This window comes from Anabas testudineus, chromosome 10 (genome assembly GCF_900324465.2).
Source record: "Anabas testudineus chromosome 10, fAnaTes1.2, whole genome shotgun sequence".
Lineage (NCBI taxonomy): Eukaryota > Metazoa > Chordata > Actinopteri > Anabantiformes > Anabantidae > Anabas > Anabas testudineus.
Window position 1 is genome coordinate 20,104,750 of NC_046619.1, and position 20,355 is coordinate 20,125,104.

The 20,355-nt window shown below is 39.4% G+C and overlaps 2 protein-coding genes across 7 annotated transcripts in view; one reads left to right on the plus strand and one right to left on the minus strand.

Moving 5' to 3' along the window:
- Positions 1–13,652, minus strand: part of LOC113160188 (LIM and calponin homology domains-containing protein 1) — a 65,361-nt gene extending 51,709 nt beyond the window's left edge. For 5 of the 6 annotated variants that reach the window (XM_026357282.1, XM_026357286.1, XM_026357283.1 and 2 more), the window contains exon 1: positions 13,369–13,652. In XM_026357282.1, the coding sequence (XP_026213067.1) occupies positions 13,369–13,470 (102 nt within the window). In that variant the 5' untranslated portion in view covers positions 13,471–13,652. The remainder of the gene's footprint in view (positions 1–13,368) is intronic. The other variant, XM_026357287.1, reaches the window with a different exon arrangement.
- A 2,152-nt stretch (positions 13,653–15,804) lies between these two features.
- On the plus strand, positions 15,805–17,246 carry LOC113160189 (transmembrane O-methyltransferase homolog). Its single transcript, XM_026357288.1, is given in 4 exon segments — positions 15,805–16,044; positions 16,454–16,486; positions 16,489–16,604; positions 16,687–17,246. Coding segments are annotated over 4 exon segments (522 nt in total). The 5' UTR covers positions 15,805–15,851; the 3' UTR covers positions 16,867–17,246.
- The last annotated feature ends 3,109 nt before the right edge of the window (positions 17,247–20,355 follow it).

The window sequence follows — 20,355 nt, forward strand, 5'->3', positions numbered from 1 at the left end:
CAGAAAAACATGAGTAACTTCATATTTATCTACCTGTATTCATAAGCCTCTGTGATATCATGCTCTCACTACGCTGCTACCATTAGTCACAGACAGAGAAAGAGAAAGGAGCTAGGTGGAGGGGAAATGATCTGATCTCCCCAACAGTGTGCCTTCAGAGGACTTGGTGACCATTAGAGTGAGACAGGGACAGACAAGACCTTCACTGTGTTGCCCCACGGTGGGTTTAAGGGATGTGTGTAAGGGGGAATGAACCTTTGAACCTGTTCATGCTGTACAGACTACACAGTATTCTGAATAGTGAAAGTTATTTAAAAATATAGTTGGATGGGTAATTTATCAGGTGAACAGGCAGGGGCTTAGTTTATCACTGGAACCAAGAACAAGTGGCTCATAATGCACACTTGCTGTGTGAATGTGTAAACTCAATAACCGCCAAAGCACGACACCATACCTACTAAGATTTTAGTGTCAACCCCCCCCCCACAGCTTTGCAAGATCAGAAACAAAGAGCCTCTGAGTCGACACCAGCCTTCTGAGCTAAGCTTCCTAAGCAGAAGGGCTTTTCCAGGGGCCTCCACAAGTCTGCAATATCCTGCCTGCTACAGGTTGTGAGGCCAAGGTCTATATCCAGTCATCATTGGAAGTCACAGGCAGACAGACAGGCAGACACCCTGGTCTTGACCTGCTGGGGTGGACAGGCAAGCAAAACATATTACCACCATTTTATGAAACATTATCATGACACTGTTATCTTTAACAAGGTGGATCAGGTACCAGATTAGCATTACTGCCATTTGTTACAAATAAACCTAATCACTGGAAGGCTTAGCTAATTTTAATAGTCTCAAATAGTGCTACATTGCCAATAAGTGGTAGTTTTTAGCTATTTTCTTGTTCACTGTGCAGCACAAGATTTGGCAGTGTATGCTCAGTGTAGTATCCAGGCAACAGACCTTGGATCTTACATACAAGGATAATAAGAAGTCGATTAAGCCTGATGCTGTCATTCTAAGAGAGGGAGGCCTGTATCAGCCAAAACATACAAGAATCCATCAAAAGATTCTGTTCTCTGCTGTGTACATGTTTAGACATGCCCTCCCCTCTTCTCATTGGAAAGCTTTGTCCTCAGCAAGACTAAACTAATCACGAACTTTGCTGACATACTCTGTCAATACAGCAGCACAATAGGGCTAATCAGTGCGATTAAGTAGAGTTTTCTTCACAAACGTTGCAAGTTTTAGACACTCTGACTAGTGGTTTAAACAGGATTATGAGAAGCAAACTACACTGATTCCAATTGTATGTTCATGATTATCATCATTTCTATACCATGAACAGGATTATTAGTAACAAAGATTAATTGTAGTTATAATAGGATTATTTTCTACTGATAATGCCACCGTTTGCAGAATAAGTGAAATGTTTAACATCTTTAAAAATAAGAACTACCCCACTCTATTCTACATTACGGTGTCAAATTCTTAAATATGTGCAAGCAAAAGACAACAAAATTCCTGTTTTCCAGGGCTAAGCCCCCTGTCATCTCTGGGAACATGGGTGTCTGTCAGTCCAAATTAGCAGTTAGAAAAAGGAAGCACTGGAGTCAGGCTTTCCTTACCAAATGCACAGAAATCCTGCCATTGTGCTTCTCCCCAGGGATTCAGAGACTTTAAGAAAGAATCCCAGGATTAATACAGTTTTTTTCCATCAGGAACAGGAAAAAAAAACGAAATTCTTTGTAAGGTGCACTAGGAGAGAAAGGAAATATTTTAAACATAAAAAGAAGACAATTTGGCCATGTTGTGTTTCTTCTGTTCTAAATGTAATACACACGACTGCAGTTGTGGCATACAGGTATGAGTAGAATAACATTCATACCCCTGTGTCAATAATTCAGTATATCAAAATAGGATGAAAGCTGTAAACTTAGAAAGCAGGACCAAGTACTATAGAACTGTGTGGTTGTGTGCTAACCTCTAAAAATGTTTAATTGTAACACAGTTGAATACTTTTTTACTTGTGTATTAAAAATAATTTAAGTTATGAGAACTACCTTTGATCTGCATTGGGATCATGAAAATAGATAGACCAGATTTACATTTGCGAGGGACTAATGACTGCTAAGGTTGGGCAGTAAGGATTAACACTAGTGGTACAATTGAGTTTCGAAAAGAGAATTAGTAAGAGTTAGTTTTCAAAGTGTGAATAGTTTCACAACTGCTATTATACCTAAAGTCTTCATTGACTGAAGATTAGGATTTGTTCCCATTGCATAAATTGCTTAGCTGCTGTTTAAATAACTGATTATATCACTGAGAATATTACCAACAATAGTTGTATAGTGCTGACAGATGAGATAACCTATGATCTTACTTGACAATATGTTTAAAACAATACGCATGCAAGTATGTAAGGTCAGTGGATGTGTTGCTTAACACATCAGTGGAGTTAGAATAAATTCTAACTATATACTATATGATGTTTAACTGAATTGTAGGTGTTTTTTTGCGATTTCCCAAACTGTGTTTTCTGTGCACTATGCAGAAGCAGCAGAGAGAAACAGGGCAGTCACGCTCTGCAATGACAGAGATCTAAAGATAATCCCCTAAGTAGTAGAAGGCAGGTAAATAGGGAAAGTGTAGTAAATAGCTTTGGCTACGTGGGTTCAGGTTGAGCCATTGATGACTCACCACAGCTATCAAATATTACGTTAATATGTTCAACTATCGAAAAGATAATAAATTACATTACATAAACTGTAATGTGTGTCAGGTAATAAATTCAACATTACTATGAACAAAATATTAAATTCTAATGTCTGAATAGATGACGTTTATACCATGTTACATATTATATTTCCCTTCAGGGATTAATAAAGTTGATCTTATCATATATATATAGAATAGTCCAATGATTCATTCTTACCTATTTTTTTAGTTTTTTTTATTTTAAAAACCTATTATCCCATGACCTGCGACTAGGACCAAGCTGGGCAGTACATTTTGCTCCAGAATATCTTGAAAGTCTTGATATTTTATTTTAGCCTGCACAAATGCAAGACACTCTGTGCCAGATCCGTTGGATTTCACCTATACTCTCTTTGATAACTGTCTGTATTATTGCCCTTAAAATTTGTCATCAGTTTTCCTTTTTCTAATCTCCTGAGACAACTCTCTCCATAGCTTTCTCTGGTCCATGCTTAGTGTCGTACACACCATGATGCTAAAAGGCACAGTGACTAATTTTCACCATATAAATAGGCAGATAGACTGATTACAAGTGATGCTAATTATAGGACACACTTGAACTTTTCTAGGGGTACCATCAGTTTTGTCCAGGCCCGTTTCATTAATTTGTTTTTAACAACCTTTCATTAAATCACAACTCAAAAGCAATATGATTTGTGTGTGAGATTCTTATACATACTTTAATCAAAGGGTACCAACAATTTCTTCCATGTCTGTACATAAAGCAAACATTATTAACCAATCGATAATCATTCTAAGGCTATTTTTATGTTGCTACACAATTGTACACACACACACACACACACACACACACACACACACAAAACCTCTAGGGGAAACACTGGACAGTGTCAAGGTTGGACTCAGGCCATGGAAGGAAGTTGTCATGTTCACCCCCCAAAAGAGGGTGGTGCAGCTTGCTAGATTAGTCAGGATTAGAGTTTATCCCCTGCTACCAGCAACCTGATGGGAATGACAGAACTCAAGAGACACTCTTAAAGGAGACTTGCTAGTGTTTGAATTAGGCACATTTTGGCAAGACATGTAGTATAATGCTACAACACAGGATTAATTGAGTATCATTCAATATAAGAATTAGGAAACAGGAACAAAGTACTATGCATTCTTACAAAGACTGTGTCTGTTGCGTTCAATGAGAAATGGTAAATTCAATGTCACAATTTAATTGTTGCCAACATTTAACAAACAGCCTCTGAATTGCAGGGTTGGCTGTGGCCCAGGACTGAAGGATCCTGAGGAGACCCCTGCCTGTTGCTGTCATTACACAGTTTTTGACCTACTGCAGTCAGAAAGAACAGGACGCCTACTGTACAAGTCAAACAGATGCCATTTAGCGGATACTGCCCCCCGCTCAGTACACTGAGTACTTGTATTTTCAGCCTGGCTGGGCCCAGCAGAAATCTCAACCCTTCACACTGGTATTAGCAGTAACAGGCTGTAATCAGAGTTGCTAGCAATTGACAGTTTAGGACTACTTGATAGACTTGTAACGGCTCATAAGCTTTTCTTGCTAAGGTTGACTATACCTCATTTCTGGAAAATCGAACAGTGATTTCTTTGGTTCTCCTTTTTGCTTTCTCCTCCTTACTGTGTCTGTCAAAGAAATACAAAATTACAGACTGAATGGATTTAGTGAGCCCACCAAAAGCAGAAAAATATCCAATAAAATCCCAAGTTCTTACATACACATCCAAAACTGAGAGGTGACAATTCATTCCAAGTCATTTTAATGTTGTGCAACAGGCGTGACTGTTAAACAAAACAAAAGAGTGAGCATGAAAAAAACGTGAGCAAAATAAAAGGAAGAAGCCACTTAATCCCATACAAACAACAGCTAATTGTTTTCAGTCAGCAACAGACTGGGACAGGAACGTGCATGTTTATCTTCAGTCAGATTCTTCTAACTTAAACAAGCAGATATTTGATTGAAACCTTTTCCAAAGAACGTCTAGAATGACTATATGCCAAACTAAACACAAAAGAGAGCAAACCGTTTAAACATATTAACTTATTGGAGGTTACTCATACAATGCTGAATTTGTTTCCATGAATTTAGCTTCTTTTATATTATAATTATACATACATTTATATTTGATATGACATGAAGCCTCTAGTGACAGCAATGCTGCATCATGCTAGCCAGTCCATACCATAACCAGTCAGCTAAAGGACAATTATGTCACTTTATAGAATGTGGTGACAGCACACATTGTTGATGGGAGGCGACCAGCTGGGGAGCTCTGTGCGTATACATGCTTTTAAATTGTATGGGGACCAGGCAGCTCAGGAATGTTGGTGGTGAGTGGGCATATAGTCATTTATGAGATTGTGTGTGTGTGAGACAAAGAAGGCCACCCCACTCACTTCTGAAAACCTCCATTCATGGTGGACCTGAGTCATCTGGTTCTAAGTAGTGCAATGAAAAACCTCAAATTCTAACAATCTGATTTTTAAACTGAATCCACAGAACATATATTCTGAAACAAGAGAAGAGCTCAGGTAGGTTCCTCTACCAGACAACCAACAACAACAACAACAACAACCACTGCAAAGGTGAATGCAAAACCAAACTGATGAAGACAGCTCTTGTTGACCTTCTTCAAAAGATATTACAACAGTTCAAGCTAAAAGCAAGGAAGACAAAGGAGTCGTCGTTATAATCCAATCTAACACTAATGCTATACAACTATCAGTCAGCCTGCCATCCAGTGCAGGCTGCTCTTGCTCCCTCGACAGTCAGAAAGAGTCCAGCTCCCCAGTGACTCAGTTCAGAAAACTAGGAAACCAGTTCAACCCAAATGACCCAATTAGAAGCATCCCCTGGATGGCAGAGAAACATCAGTCTCTGTTCTGTTCATCAAACAGCCCTATATGCCCACTACGACAGCTCCACATACTGCAGGGTGAAGAAAGAAGTGTGAGTAACAATTCATTTCATATGTTTTGTGAGATTTCTTATGCCCTTCAACAGAATTCAGTTTCACACCTACACTAGAAAGCTGTTTATTGCATACTCAACTGCTGCCAAATAATATGCAGCAGATGTAGTACAAGGACAGCACCACATTATTATTTAAAAGATATTTGACAGAAAGCCTTTTAAAATGTTTTTGCAAAAGGTTTAAGAACTTGAATATGTAGCCTTGCAGTCAAAAGTGCACAAAACAATCAATAAATCTGAGTTCAATGGGAGGCATGCCAAGTGACCCACATTGCCTGTAAATAAGGACAATCAATAGAGCAATGGCAGATTACATGACAGTGGAGGCACAGTCTATAATTATGGGCAAAGATTAGAGATCAAGCTTGTGACAGATGGATCAAGTGTTTAGAGAACATGTGTTGCCAATTTTAAACATTTACCAGTGATGGTGGTGACAGTGAGTTACAGAACAGATGTATGTGTTAAGTATGGTTTCTTTCTTCCTATACAGTCTCTAGTCCACAAGGCCAAGACAGTACAAAGAAACACTTCTCACTTCTGGCTGCTACTTAACAAAAAGGAAAGCTGAGGAAAAGGAAAGCAGGTCCTTCAAACAAAACCTGCTAGGCCCTTATTTTATGTTAGTTTAAAATTACTTCAGGGCTCCAGGGCTTTTTAGGCACGATGTGGCTTTGATGAGAAACTGTAGGATGAGCGCAAAATAAATTTTGCTTCAACAACTCCTTGGGAGTTTGATGCAGCTGCAGTTAGTGTACAGAACAAAATGAAAGGAACATTTCTTTGGCTCTTCACCTTTTATTTTCCCCTTAAATCTCTCATTATTGTATGATACGCTTTAAATACAGTCACATTGTCTATCAGGGTGCTGAGAGCCTGGCCTAATATGTGCAAACATCCAATCCACTGCTGTCTTCATCCACACTACCAAAAAGCAACTTCAAATCAAAAGGGAGTTATGTTTGTATATACACTGACACTACAAAAGACAAATTAATACTGACTAACCCAAAGTAACATGCTGTCATCATCTGTCAGCTATAGTTCTTTTCACAGTGGCTAGTGTGGCAGGCAGCAACAATTGTTAACAGCTTCCCTGTAGAGAGTAGCTGTGCAGCCCTGGCACACAGCCGGCCGTACCTCCTTCACCCACATCTTCATTGTGTGTGTCGCACTGCAGTTTGAGTGCCAGGATGCCTTGCTCTCTCCTCCTTGAAATCTCTTTTTCCTCTTTCAGTGAGTGAGCACACAGACCTGACAGTTTAACAAGATCCATGCGTTCACCTTGTCACAGAAAGACAAGCAACATCAGGCTCTAACATCACCCAACCCTACCTTAAAGCTGGTACAAGTTGTCACATAGAAGAAAAATGTGTTAAACACCCCATTTTGCTAATGAAATGATACAGCAAGTGTTTTTACTACGGTCAATAAACACATTCATTTTGTATAGATATTGTTGTATGTAATAAGCTGTCATCAACCTACACAATGTTGCTTTTATTTCAGTCCACTGACCTAATTTATTTAAATATATTTGGTTGTAAAATGAAGTAGCTGTGGATTTTACTAGATAAGTTTTCTTCCCTCCTCTGCTAGAAGAGCATCCTGTTAGCTGTGCTATCTATTTTGGCCTTCACATATCCACTTTGTCATTACTGTAGATGAACAGCAGCCAGAAAATCCACTGCTCCATTTGAAAACTCCTTGATATGAAAGACATTATACAAATCCGTCATAGCAATGATAAAGTTTAACACCAGAATGGCTAAAAGTGGTGTTGCTTCAAAATCATCAGCAGTAATGACAAGCCAGACCTCATCAGTTGACTGTTTATATAAAAACAATGGATTTCCAAAAACTACAAAATGTGCAGTAACTGCGAGTGGATGGATGTTATCTTAGTGACTATAAACATACAAACCTGGACAAACAGTAGAGAGGGACGAGGCTGATCTCCCATTTAACCACATGATCACCTTTCACTGCTAACACGAACATGTGTTCATAAAAGCATGTATGCACTGTATTTATGTGTATTGGTTTGTTTAAAATAGGTACAGAAAATAAAGCTAATTGGGGACAAAAAAAAAAAACTTTTTGGGGAAATGAATGAAGAGCATATTGAAATTGGCAATGCCCTCCCCCTGCTTTAACAAAAACATCCTAAAGTGAACATTGGTGAATCAGTGAACTTGAAACTGAACACAGACTGGTAGTACTTTGCTGCTCACTGTTCTAATAGCATACAGTAATATACATTTATTCAAAATAAAACCGTCATGAATCAGATTCATCATTCACATTATCCACTGGGCCAAATCATTTAAAAATTACTCAGCTAACTGAAGCCATAAACACATCCCCAACAGATGTCAAAATGCATCTTTAAAAGCAGAGAAATCAGGCAAAAGAAAAGACACTGGCAGCTGAAATGCATCGTGCACAGTAGCATAATCATGTGCATGTTTAAACTTAATTCTCATCCTGGAATAATACATTTAGCCAACCTCTAAGCTCATCATTGAAGCTGCACAGTGAGGTTAGTGGGTTGTGGCAACATGGATTTCCAGCTCAACAAGGCATTAAGTTAAGTAAAGAAGGGATGTTGTTGATCTAGTCTCACTGCTCCTCTAATAGACAAATTTTCCATGTTTTGTTAGGTTGTTCTAGAAATGCATTTCAGGTGCTTTGGCAAAAAACTGACAGTAAGTCAAAGAGAGAGAGAGTAGACACATCTGTCTACTCTGCAGGAAAGAATGACAATAGCCCAAGACTGGGAATGACATCAAGGAAGAATGTCTCCAGATCTTTCGAGTGATATTGCATTTCTAATGATGCTGCTTTCATGAAATGAAACAAAGAATAGATTCTGCACCAGGATGGTTTCAAAACATTTACATTTTATAATCTAGGTATGACTCACCCTCCTATTCAGTGTCACTCACAGACATGAGTGGACAGGATAAATGGATGCTGATGGTTGTGCATTTGTTTCTGTAGGATTAACCTTGTGACCTTTTGGCTAAAAGTCTGTTTTGCTAAATACCAGGTCATGATGCTCTTTTAAAATCACACAGGGGTTAACAACAGTTTTCCCACTTGAAGTGCCTGAAAAACAAAAACTAAACAGTACATCAAACTGAACTAAAGGTGACTACAAACATGATTCATTGTGATGTCACAAACTGAGTTTTAAGAACGTTAAAAAGCTAATGGCCAGATCTGTAAAACTTCATTTCAAAAGGGAACTGATATATAGTTCAGCTCTCTCATCACCACAGCAGTCCAGTACAAAGTCCGTTTTAATGCAAACCACTGTGGTTTACCTAAATGTAGTGATTATTGTTCACCCAATAGCACTACTCAAATTCACCTTTTACAAAAACTTATCACACTTTTATCAGTGTTTAACATTTGTTGGGTCCTTGGCAACTACTACTCTCTTCTTTTGCTTGGCTTCACTCACCATTTCTTTGCTGTTTAAATCAAGCTTACAACTGCAAACACCAGGAGCCCTCGTTAAGTCTAGTCCAATCAGGCACTTTAACCTGATATACTGCATCTCATTCCAGTCAGATTAGGTGTTACTGTGAGTATTTCACTTAGGTTGTAAATAATCAGAATCTGCTTTTGTCCACACATTCGTTTGGCGCTGCAGTCTACTGTCTAATCTACTGTATGTCTTCTACAGGTCATTTGCACAGGAATTACCACATGTTTTATTGTGTCTTTGTAAAATATGTTTTTTCCCTGCTTCAGTTTGGACTTAAAAGAACAAATACCTAAACTAGGGTGGGTATCAGTTCCAGCTGTATCTTACAGTTTGGATTATATTTTTTAATTATTATTTGTAATAGCTGCACACATCTCAAAACTAAAACCTGGACAACAACCAACACGAATTACTTCAGTATTAAGCTCTAGTATTTCCCTTTTTGTATAGCTGACAGATGACCTTATTAAACCCCAGGTGCCAAACTGCATTTATTTTTCTTGGCACATTTTTCCCTTTGCCCCAATGCTTACTATTGATGCTAATTTATCAGTTTGATGTTTCTATCCCAGAAATGTCTTTAATCATAACAAGGCCAGTGATGAAATTACGCAACTCTGAGTTATTGTCTCACAGTTATGCTCTGAAATAAATTTGCCAGCAGCAAAACAGTCCTAAAGAAGAAAGTCACAATATCAATGAGTTTCCATTCTTGCAAACACCCTTTGGCTATGTGACACAAATCAATCAAGCTCACCAACTGAGGGCTTCCACCCTCATCTCAAGTCCCTTCTGAAGTTTAGAACAGCCTAAACACTCATTAGCAACAGCATCACTGACAAGATGGTGAAAGCAAGCAGGCGTCAAGGAAGTAAGAAGTGCAGGTGTGAAAGATTTTTCAAGATATTGGTTTTTACAGACAACCATGCTGGTTGCTATTTGTTTGAGCTTATTCCCATGGTGACATATCTTTTAGAAGTATTTTGCAAGAGTGGATTTACTTTTTAGTAAGAACACATTTATTTTTTCCAACCTAAAATAGTTGTTGCTCCACACTGTGGTGAAAAAAAACTGGGCTTAGTGCCATGTGGAAACCACTACAGACACAATTGGTGTGGTGCCCATGTTTCCAGCACTGTTACACTGAAGAAATCATAAACAAAGTTTAATATTCGATAACCTTCGCCCTCACTGTAGCACTGAATGAATCTGTCTTCCATCAAAGCCATCAGCCATATATTTTATATAGCTGGCAATATTATTTAAACCATTACTGCTCTGGGTAACTACAATAAATATGAAGAATTTTGCTAGATAGAAATTGCATGACCAAGACTGACAATTCAGGACACATTCAATTTCTGTTACAGTGGGGCTGTAGGGATCAGTGTTTTGAAATCCTCACTATAAATCACTCACTACTGTGGAAACAACTAAGGCAGAACACCAGAACATGCTGACAAAGAAGCATAAATCTGTTTTCAGCAGTAGGTTCAAGGGTCTGAGTGTGGTTTGCCAGGGCACAGAAGAGTTCAAATTATTGGCACCAGCCAAAACAAACTTAAAAAGTAGCTGCCTGGAACGTAGGGCCTACGTTAGCACAAAGAGACAGTCATACTTCAAACATGCCTCTGCAAGACATGTCCGTGTTGTTTTTTTGTTGTATGCAACACCTTACGATGGTCCAAAAACATACATGCCTTCTTAAATTTACCACTATAAATATAGGTCTTCAACAAAAGGAGTACAAACCTAAAATTAAACTAACCAACAATGTACAGTCAAAGACAGTAAAGGTTTAGTTGTCAAAGAAAGATGTAAGGATGCTGGCTGGAGTTTCTTTGCAAGTTCTGATTTGCCATTGAAAATATATAGCAAACAGAGGCTGCATTGCAAACTCTTATTCTAGCCTTGAGTGGCGTCACCAAAATATACACCAGTTAAATAGAAACAAGAAAATGTTGGTTGTTGGGATGCTGACTAAGGCTTTGTGTTGATCTGCTCATTTGGGAACCAATGACCTGTCTCTGGTTCCCCGAGGTGACTGAAGGGCCGTCACCAGGTGTGTATAGGTAATGAAATCAGTTCCCCATGGGGGAAGGGTGATGGAAGAACAACAACAGAGGTGGTATCAGTTCCTTCTCAGCTTTTTGCTTTCAGCCCTGATCTGCGTCAGAGATTCTAGGTCAGTAGTGTCTTTTTAAAGCTGCGATTTGGACCTCTGAGGAGCTTGATGCCTCTAAATAGGACTGAGACTCTCAAAGGTGACATGTCACTATGAACACCATAAGAGATGCAATACACTTGGATAAGTTAAAATGCAGCAGGATAACTATGTCAGCTTGTTAGTAACATATCCACACAACCATGAAATGCTAGTCACAAACTAATCAGATATATAACGTGTACAGTATAACAAAATGATCGTTGAAGTCATCTTGAAAACACAGAGAGTCAAGTTGCAGCTATAAGACTGTTTGATTAAGCAGGTTAAATAGTGGGTGGAGACGTCTTACCAAATAGGACAATAAATACTAACTATGCAGGGAGATGTGACAACATAGTTTGACATCCATCCATTTACCATAATGTGCTAGAGCCTATCACAGCTATCATCGGGCGAGAGGCGGGGTACACCCTGGACAAGTTGTCAGTCCATCGTAGTGCAGACATACAGAGACAGAGACCCATTCACACCTATGGGCCATTTAGAGTCACTAATTACCTGAGGTGGGCAGAGAGAACCCACGCAGACACAGGTAGAACAAACTCCACACAGAAGGGCACCTAGCTGACCTGTGGATTTGAACCAGGGTTCTTGGTGTGAGGCAGCAGTGCTAACAACTACACCACCGTGCTGCCAGTTTTGCCAATAAAATTTGTTTAATGTGACTTTATTAGCGCTGACCAATATTGACATTGGCATTATTAGGAGTGGTTGCGCAAGTGCTAAATAGAGAAAACCTGTTCGGCATACCTGGTTGAAAAACAAACAGTATTCACGGTGCTCTTAGAAGACTGGGTAAAAAAGCAAATATACACCTTTGAGTTACTGGATCGTTATATTCTTTAATCATGTTGCTGAGAATATTACTTGAATTATCTCATTAATATAATAAATCATCTTAATGTAAGCAAAATAACAAAAAAAAAGAGAATATGATTCATAATGGGTTTTGTTGATTGGCTGATCAGGAAATTATTTAGCTGTAGTGAAAACCTTTAACTAATGAAAATACAAAAAGCCAAACATAAATGCAACTGTGCCAATGATTAATAAACAAGGTTCCATACAGTAACTCCTATCAGCGCCCCTGCTACACTGAATCATACTCTTGATAGAAAACTTTGTGCCACAGCAGGCTCTAAATCTGATTTTTGAGCCTTTATGTAAACCTACAAAGCCGTGACTGCATTCCACCAACAAGCAGCAGATAATCAGGCAGTCATCAGTGTTATGAAGGCTGACAAGAGGACAGCTCACTGCAGGATGACAAAGTCAAATGCAACAGGAGCAGGCGAGTGTCGTGATTGAAATTCCCTCAGAACAAAAACTTGTTTGTGTGATTATTGTTCACCACGTTCGCAATGAGGCAAAAATCCATTCCACATGATGCATTCATTGTTTTCAGCCAAACACGCACCAGACCCCACAGCAGCCCCACCTACTGTACAGGGGCTTTCACCAAAAACAACTGAAAGCCTGCTGCAACATGTAGGAGGGTCTAAAACAAATATGTGCTATATTCTATTTTTAATGTCATGGTATTGTTCTCAGGTTATATTATTAAATATTTAATATTGAGCATATGCAGCTTTTAATTCAGTTGTGACTTTATCAGATGTTAGTTATGAATGTTACAACACAGAACATTTACAACAAGTGTTACATTAATGACTGATTCGCACTGCAACCCAGCAAATGTCAAATGTGTTTAAATACAAACGGGATGTTTCATGAAACGTGAGAACACAACAGCTGTTTGATTCATCTTTCAACAGGTGACGAAGCAATAAAAAAAGCAACTGTTTGGAGGAGACTGCGCTGCAAACCAGTAACTAAGGCCACACAATGACAACAAACACCTGCGCTAACAGGAAGCAAAGTGCTGAGGGGTGAATACAGGAGCGGGGCTCTGTGCTGGTGCTCAGTGACTCACCTCGATCCATTTCTGTGCCTCACGAAAAGCGGAGTCTGCGGCCGACTCGGTCTCAGGATGGTGCTGATGAGACTGTCCTATGTCTGCAGCCGGACTTGCCATTGGCGAAGGGGCTGTCCTCCTCAACTATTACAGCCTGAGCAAATGTGTGGAGACCCCTCGGCGGCGCGTTATTCCAGCCAAACTGGTCGTGGACCGTGTCACTTGGCCCGTTCTCCTCAGTCGGTTGTAGGTTTTCCTCCTCCAGCAGCAGCAGCAGCAGCAGCAGAACCGGAGAGGTGAACGAACCAGTTGCTGCTCTCCTGTTCCGCTGCTTTGGAGCCTGTGGACGGACAAACCAGCGTCAAGTCACTCAGAGCCACTTCAATGGCTTCCGGTGCGCTCTCAAAATAAAAGCCCCAAATGCGCTGTACCTGTACTCTAACTAAAATAAAGAAAGGTGAAAATATCTGATAGTGAAGAATGTTGCAGTACTTTACAAAATAACATTAAAGTACTACGATGTACTAGACAAACTCTCTTTTTTTAATGAAACGAGTCTAAGTCTAGATTTGACCAATACAGGTAACGTTAGCTGATTGGTTAGCTCAGCTTGGTCTTATGGGGTCTGGCCTTTAAAAAAAGCTAAGCTAACGTTAGCAACCTTTTCAGTTATCACAAATATATATATTTCACAACCTCGATAGCAGATTTGAAATAGTGTTGACTGGTAACATTAACTACGATATATATCACCCAACTTCAGCAATAAGCGAATCAAAGCCACGATTCTGACAAACGGCAAGCTAGCTAGTTAGCTTAGCAGTTTGCTAATGTTAGTAACTTGCAACTGGGGAAAACATTGGAAACTTTTAGATCAAGTTACGAACTATTTAATTTCCAAGCTGTAAACTAAACTGGTGGTGGTTAGTTAAATGAAAAGAAAGAAAAAGAACAGACAAGCAAGATTAGTTAAAGCTAATATAACTTAGCTTAATTCTCCATGATGCTACTTAAAGTAACGTTATAAGTTTGCGTATTTCCTGCGACGTTAGCTAAATAGCTAATCATCATTATTACACCTGTCTTATTTTAAACAAGCTAATTGCTAATTAACCGCCATTACACTGGATATGTTGCTTAAAGATAAACAGAAGCCAAACTCTACAGACTGAAGACATTTCCAGACTCATTTAACCCGCTAAAAGGAAAATAAATCAATAAGCTGCGAATATTCGTCTTTATCTAAGACTAATTGAGCGGAAATTGAACATTTATCAGGAAACCATGATTTAGTAAACCAGTCTGTTGGTGGACATAACATAAATAATTAGATAACTATTTTTTTAAAATCATTAATAATTGTTTTTTAAAGTGAATATAGCTGAAGAAATGCTTTTAAACCGGTGGCAGACCTTGTTGGTGTCCATCCTCCCACTCCTGCAGCCTCTTACTTGGGTTTTCTTTACTTCCGGTGTTATTCCAGCTGTTCCAGTGTAACTTGACGCAGCCGCAGTCGCAGGACTTCCAACAAACCGCAGTATGATCCGCTCCAGCAGCAGATAACGAGGGCAGCGTCACCCTGGGGAGTTCACAGCCACCTTCACTATGTGGAGCACCTTTGGAGAAAGGCAGAGTTCACTGATTAGAACTGAACAACTGTCACCTTTGACCTCTAGTTAGTTATTGAGACAGTTAACTCAATTAAAGAGGCTGCAATTAAGATGTTAATCAACATAATCAATTCAATTTGATTTGTCTATATATGAGTATATGAAAATATATGAGGATAAAGTAGGAAAAGCTTTTGAAGTGTTGGCGTCCTATTTTACCCCAATTAGCTGGTGTATGGTTCTAACTCTTTACATCTAAGTTATCTTTCTCAGAGTTGTTGTAGAGACCCGGTTCAGTTGTGACACAGCTATTTTGGCATTGAAAGTGATAATTGTGCAATATCAACAAAAACTCCCTAGGATCCTCTCACTGGCAGCAAAACATGAACAAACTTGCACTTGAGCTCCGGTGGTTTCGTCAGCTCAAGCCTGCAGCTTCGATCTGATATATCACCAGTAAACATGGTCGTTTGTGTTTGCAGGAATGTCGTTCCGGCTGTTGGAGCTTCCCAAGGAAGCTATGCTGCAGTAGTCTGTAGTCTTCTTTCATAGTTTTGAAGAGAGGCAGGCACTTGTCGTATGTTGTTCACCTGCTTGTTCTACAGGAGAGACAGTCCCAGCTGTTCCTGACAATAAGACCCTGATCAGACAACGGGGCAGTTTGGCAAGTACCCCATCTCTAGTCTCTATTCTGTGTCAGGAAATAGTTTCACTGTTAAAAGACAAATTTTCTTTCTAAAGATTAGAGATTATAGTGTGATTAATGTGTTTTTTACAGGCTTATACCAACATTTACTATATCACGAGCCTTTTTTTTTTAAACCTTTTTTGCCTTTTTTCCCTTCTTGCATCCACAGGTATCTTCTTGCTGTGCTTCCTGCAGCCACTCAGATGTGGTTGATTGCTGTTTTACTTCTTCCTGACATCGTCTTGCCTCTGAGTTGTTTCCATGTCAAAGGAAGGGTGTGTGTAAAGAGCACTCACACTTTTGTGTTTTCCAACTGCACCCACGGCAAAGTTGTCCTGGAGACCTTTGACCTTTATGCAGAGACACACCCATCTTCCTACACTGGTCCACTGATTGGTGAGTAAAGTAGAGATGCTCGGTGTTGTCATTTGTCTGTCTTAACAACTCAGTAATTTATCACAAACATAAAATGAAGACGGCAAAGTTGTACTTTTACAAATCAATATAACAAGTTTCTGCACTTCCTTTATTTTATTCAGCCCACGTTAACCAAGTGGAATCTCATTGTGTTTTGCAGCCTGAAAGATCAAATAGGTTAAAGGATTTCTTACAATCAGCTAGAACAGAGACAACTAATAAGGGAAATATTGGATTCAAGAACTTTGATTCCAGTCTTCAATTATTGCTAAATTCCCTCTACAACATATCTCGAGTGCCTGAAACTGAAAACACACTTGCTGTCTTTATCATCTCTGCTTATAAACCAGGGGCAGAAAGCACATGTGCCTCACTTTTGTCAACTCAGGTGAGGTGTTGGATGATGTGTGTGTCCCTCTCTGCTGCTGGAACTGGGGATGCACTGTGGATACAGCGCAGTCCGTCTGCTGCCCCCTGCTGGACGACTGCTCACAGTGGAGCTGGGAGGGGAAATTATACTGGTGGCTGGCTTCAAACACTCTCAGGTGCAGTAAAGACAGATGTCAAGAAAGTGTCAAACACAATCTAATTTTTAGATTTCAACACAGTTTCCTTCACTTTTCAGCTCCTCTTCACTGTCAGGTGTTGACACATAGCTCAGCTGAGGCCATCCCAGCATTGGGTTCATTTCTGGAGCTCGAAAAAGGGACTAATGAGGGCTTCAGCCTTTTACTAAAGGACCACGACCTCCAGCAGTATTTTCCTGACGTGCTGGCCTTGGAGAGAGAGGAGCTCCTCTGAGCTACTGGCTGTTCTCTCCTTGTGATTAACAGGAAGCAAAGAGCTGAAGGGGTCCGAGAAATCCTGGAGCGTGTTAGAGCGAGAGCAGACTGCTACTGCATCAAGACAGAGCTGCAGTTTATGAAGAGAGGGAAGCACACGTTAGAGCATGATAGCAAAATGTAAAGACATGACTTCAGTTTATGTGTTACTACTATGAACCTTTAGTGTTAAAACTCAACTCATCAACATTATAGTTAATAAGTTAATAGATATCAAACAAGAAATGCTGAATAAATAATTATAAATATTCAGTATTTATACTTGTCTGATGCTGGATATTAAAGCTATTAGAGTTATATATTACATTTATTTAAGTATTTAAGTATTTATTTAAGCTGTATTGCTACTTTTACTTCTCAGTACTTCATCCACCACTGCTCTGGACAACAAAAGAAACTAAGAACAGAAAAGCTGCAGAGCGAAGAGGAAACACTTGATGGCGCCGTCTGCTTGTTAAAAGAACTCATGCAGTGAACTGACTGTGAAGTCTTACATGTTATTTCAGGACAGCACAGTTCATGCTTGTAAATCTATGATGTTATTGAAAGAACCACCCTCTGTGATTCACAGTAGCTGCTTCTACCTATGATTTCCTAATTTATCAGTTATGAAGTACATGATCTACAGCAGTCACACTGCCACTGCATTTTAGCTTTCAGACCCAAAGTCATGTTTATTTATTTAATAATTATTATTGGTAAAACAATCTTTTTTTACCTCCTTTCACACGTCTTTGCACCATCATGTACGTGCAGCTGTCCAACAACACTTAAGTGGAGTTTCCTGAATTAACCTCTAATGGCACTGCTGAAGCTTTCAGAACAGCTGGATAGCCGTTACATAGTTTAGAGACATTTTAGTGTTGAATTTAATTAAATAATATTCGTGAAATAACAATTTAATTAAATGCAATATTTCCAGGAGCCTCGGGGCAGCTTGAGACTCGAGGTCACAGCAGTTACACAACAGTGTGATGAATGTACCATTATGCAAACATAGAGATCTTACTGCAGTTAAAAAGCGACAGAGAGCGTCAGGGGAAAGGATTTGAATTAGACATGGAGGTTAGGTAATACATAGAAAAGGATGAAAATATTGTAAATCCATCTAGTTTCAGTCTCAACAGAGCAAAACAGGTAATGGAGCTGACAGAATTTGACGAGCTGCATGAATATTTTATAATCTAATACATGGATCATTATTTGCACAGGAGGGGAAGTGGTGAACGCTTTTGCAGAATCTCAGGGAAAAAACACAGATTTCCAGAAAACTGTGATGTGTGTCAGTATGTGTTTGCCACTGGGATGGTTCATTATGTATAAACTGAACACTGACTGCTGTCTGATGTAACTATCCAACCCTCTGCACTACAAGGTTACAAGAATTTCAGTTCAATGTGAATTAATAATGTAGGAAAATAGATGACAGGAGTGTGTGTTACTGTCTGCTCAGCTGGCAATGCTATGTCTGTTTGTTGTGGGTATGTCTGGAGAATTGTAGAAGCATAAAACCATCCTATTAGTATACAAAGTTTGTCCATAATCATTACAGAAATTTGATTATAAGTTAACACATGTACCATTTGGAAAAAAGGTGACGCCCACTCTGAGGAAGTGATTGCCTGCATGAAAGCAAAAGTGCTGAATATTATTATCGCTAATTAGCAATCTGGAGCATTTCGCTTATTAAATAGCAACATTCAGGGTGGGGTGTAATCGTCTGTCTGGATTTTTTCACCCATTAGAAGAAGTTAGATGACAAAAGGGATTTGTTTTCTTTGTAAGGATCATTACTGCATGGTGGATAAATTACAAAGTCATTTGATAAAAAGCTTTTTTTGTTGTTGTTGTCTCAAATTTGATTTGCATTTGGCTGTGGGATTTAAACTTATCCCAGTTCCACTGATTCATTTCATATGTTGCTGGATTTAATACAAATCTACTCTTTCTGCTTCTTGTCTTGCAGTTTGTCGTGTTGATTTTTACATATCCGTCTGTCTTGGTCTTCAGCTAAATATAATGTGATACTGGCAGAATTACAGTCACGTTGCATGTCTACAAATGGCCAGTGTGTGTATGTAATTACTCAAAGCTGACCAGCTGTAATGATTCCTCATTAGCTTCCACCAACATCTAAACTCACGTGGTCTCCCAGCTTCCCACAACACAAGTTTTAGCACCAAGTCGTAGACAATTTCTCAGCTGTCAGAGGTGATTTAACATTTCCTTGCTCTCCTTTCAGAGCACAGCTGGTGTACACACTGATGTACAACTAAATGTAAACACCCAGCTCCGAGGCTGCCCCAACCTTTGCCTCTTCCTCTACGTTCTCCAAAAAATTCCTATTTTAATGGGTTCAGTTTCTGGGTTCCTCCTTCATCAGGCTGTGAACTGCACTCTGTGCTATAAGAGAGAGCGGATGTAAACACAGCTTTCAATTATAAATCAAACCCTAAAAGAGCCACGGTCCGCTGCCCTCAGGCTCGCCGCACAAAGACCGGGCCTTTGTTCCCAAACACCCCACATCGCACCGCTGGGAACTTCTAGCAGCTATTGAACAGGACAAATTCACAACTGACAGCAGCTTCTTCAGTGATCGTGTCAAAGTTATGCAGTAAATGTTATTATGATCTTTCGTAGTGTGTTTGCTATAACACCATCTATGAGTCTGTTCTTCTCCAGAAGAATAGAGGAGAGTAGATGTTTGGGACAGAGAGTAGATGTTTGGGACAGATCATCTTAAGTTACATACTTTATACATGTACCTGTGCCGTCAGTACAACATACAGTCAGTATACTGTGCCACGTGAGTGTTATAGAAATGAGTCATTCCTGTTTCCTGAGCAGCCACTGATACACTTAAAGCTTAATTAGTTTAAGACACTAACATAATTTGGTTGAGGTCAGAGAAAGATCCTGGATTGTTTGGAAAAATCAACTTAGATTTAAACATCCACAAGAAAATAACAACTGAACAGACGCCATCTGCTGGTGAAGACTGTGTGATGCAGTAGTTGAAAAACACAGAAAGTAGACTTTGAATTCAATTAAAGTTGGCAAGAAATTATTTGTTTGGCAATGTCAGTATATTCATGTGACTGCACATGGACGTTAGCAACAACAAATCCTTAATGAAATGACGATGGTCTGGTTAAGTACAGGCCCAAAAAAACCTGATTGGCTTTTGGCTCATTTGTCTCAATCATCTGCACGATTATGATTTCCATGTTTTCTTTTTACTTCAGGCTGTCTCATAGCAGCGTAAACACTTGTTTACAGAAAAATCATTTAAATTTCACACCATGTTTTTTCAGGCACTGAGGCAACAAAGCCTCCTCCTTCTGCATGTGGTTCATCAACAGGAGTGGGGCAGAGCAAAAAGAGAAAGGAGACTTGGCCTCTCCAGAGACCAAAGGGACTTCTAAATTTGGTACACTGCGATAGCCTG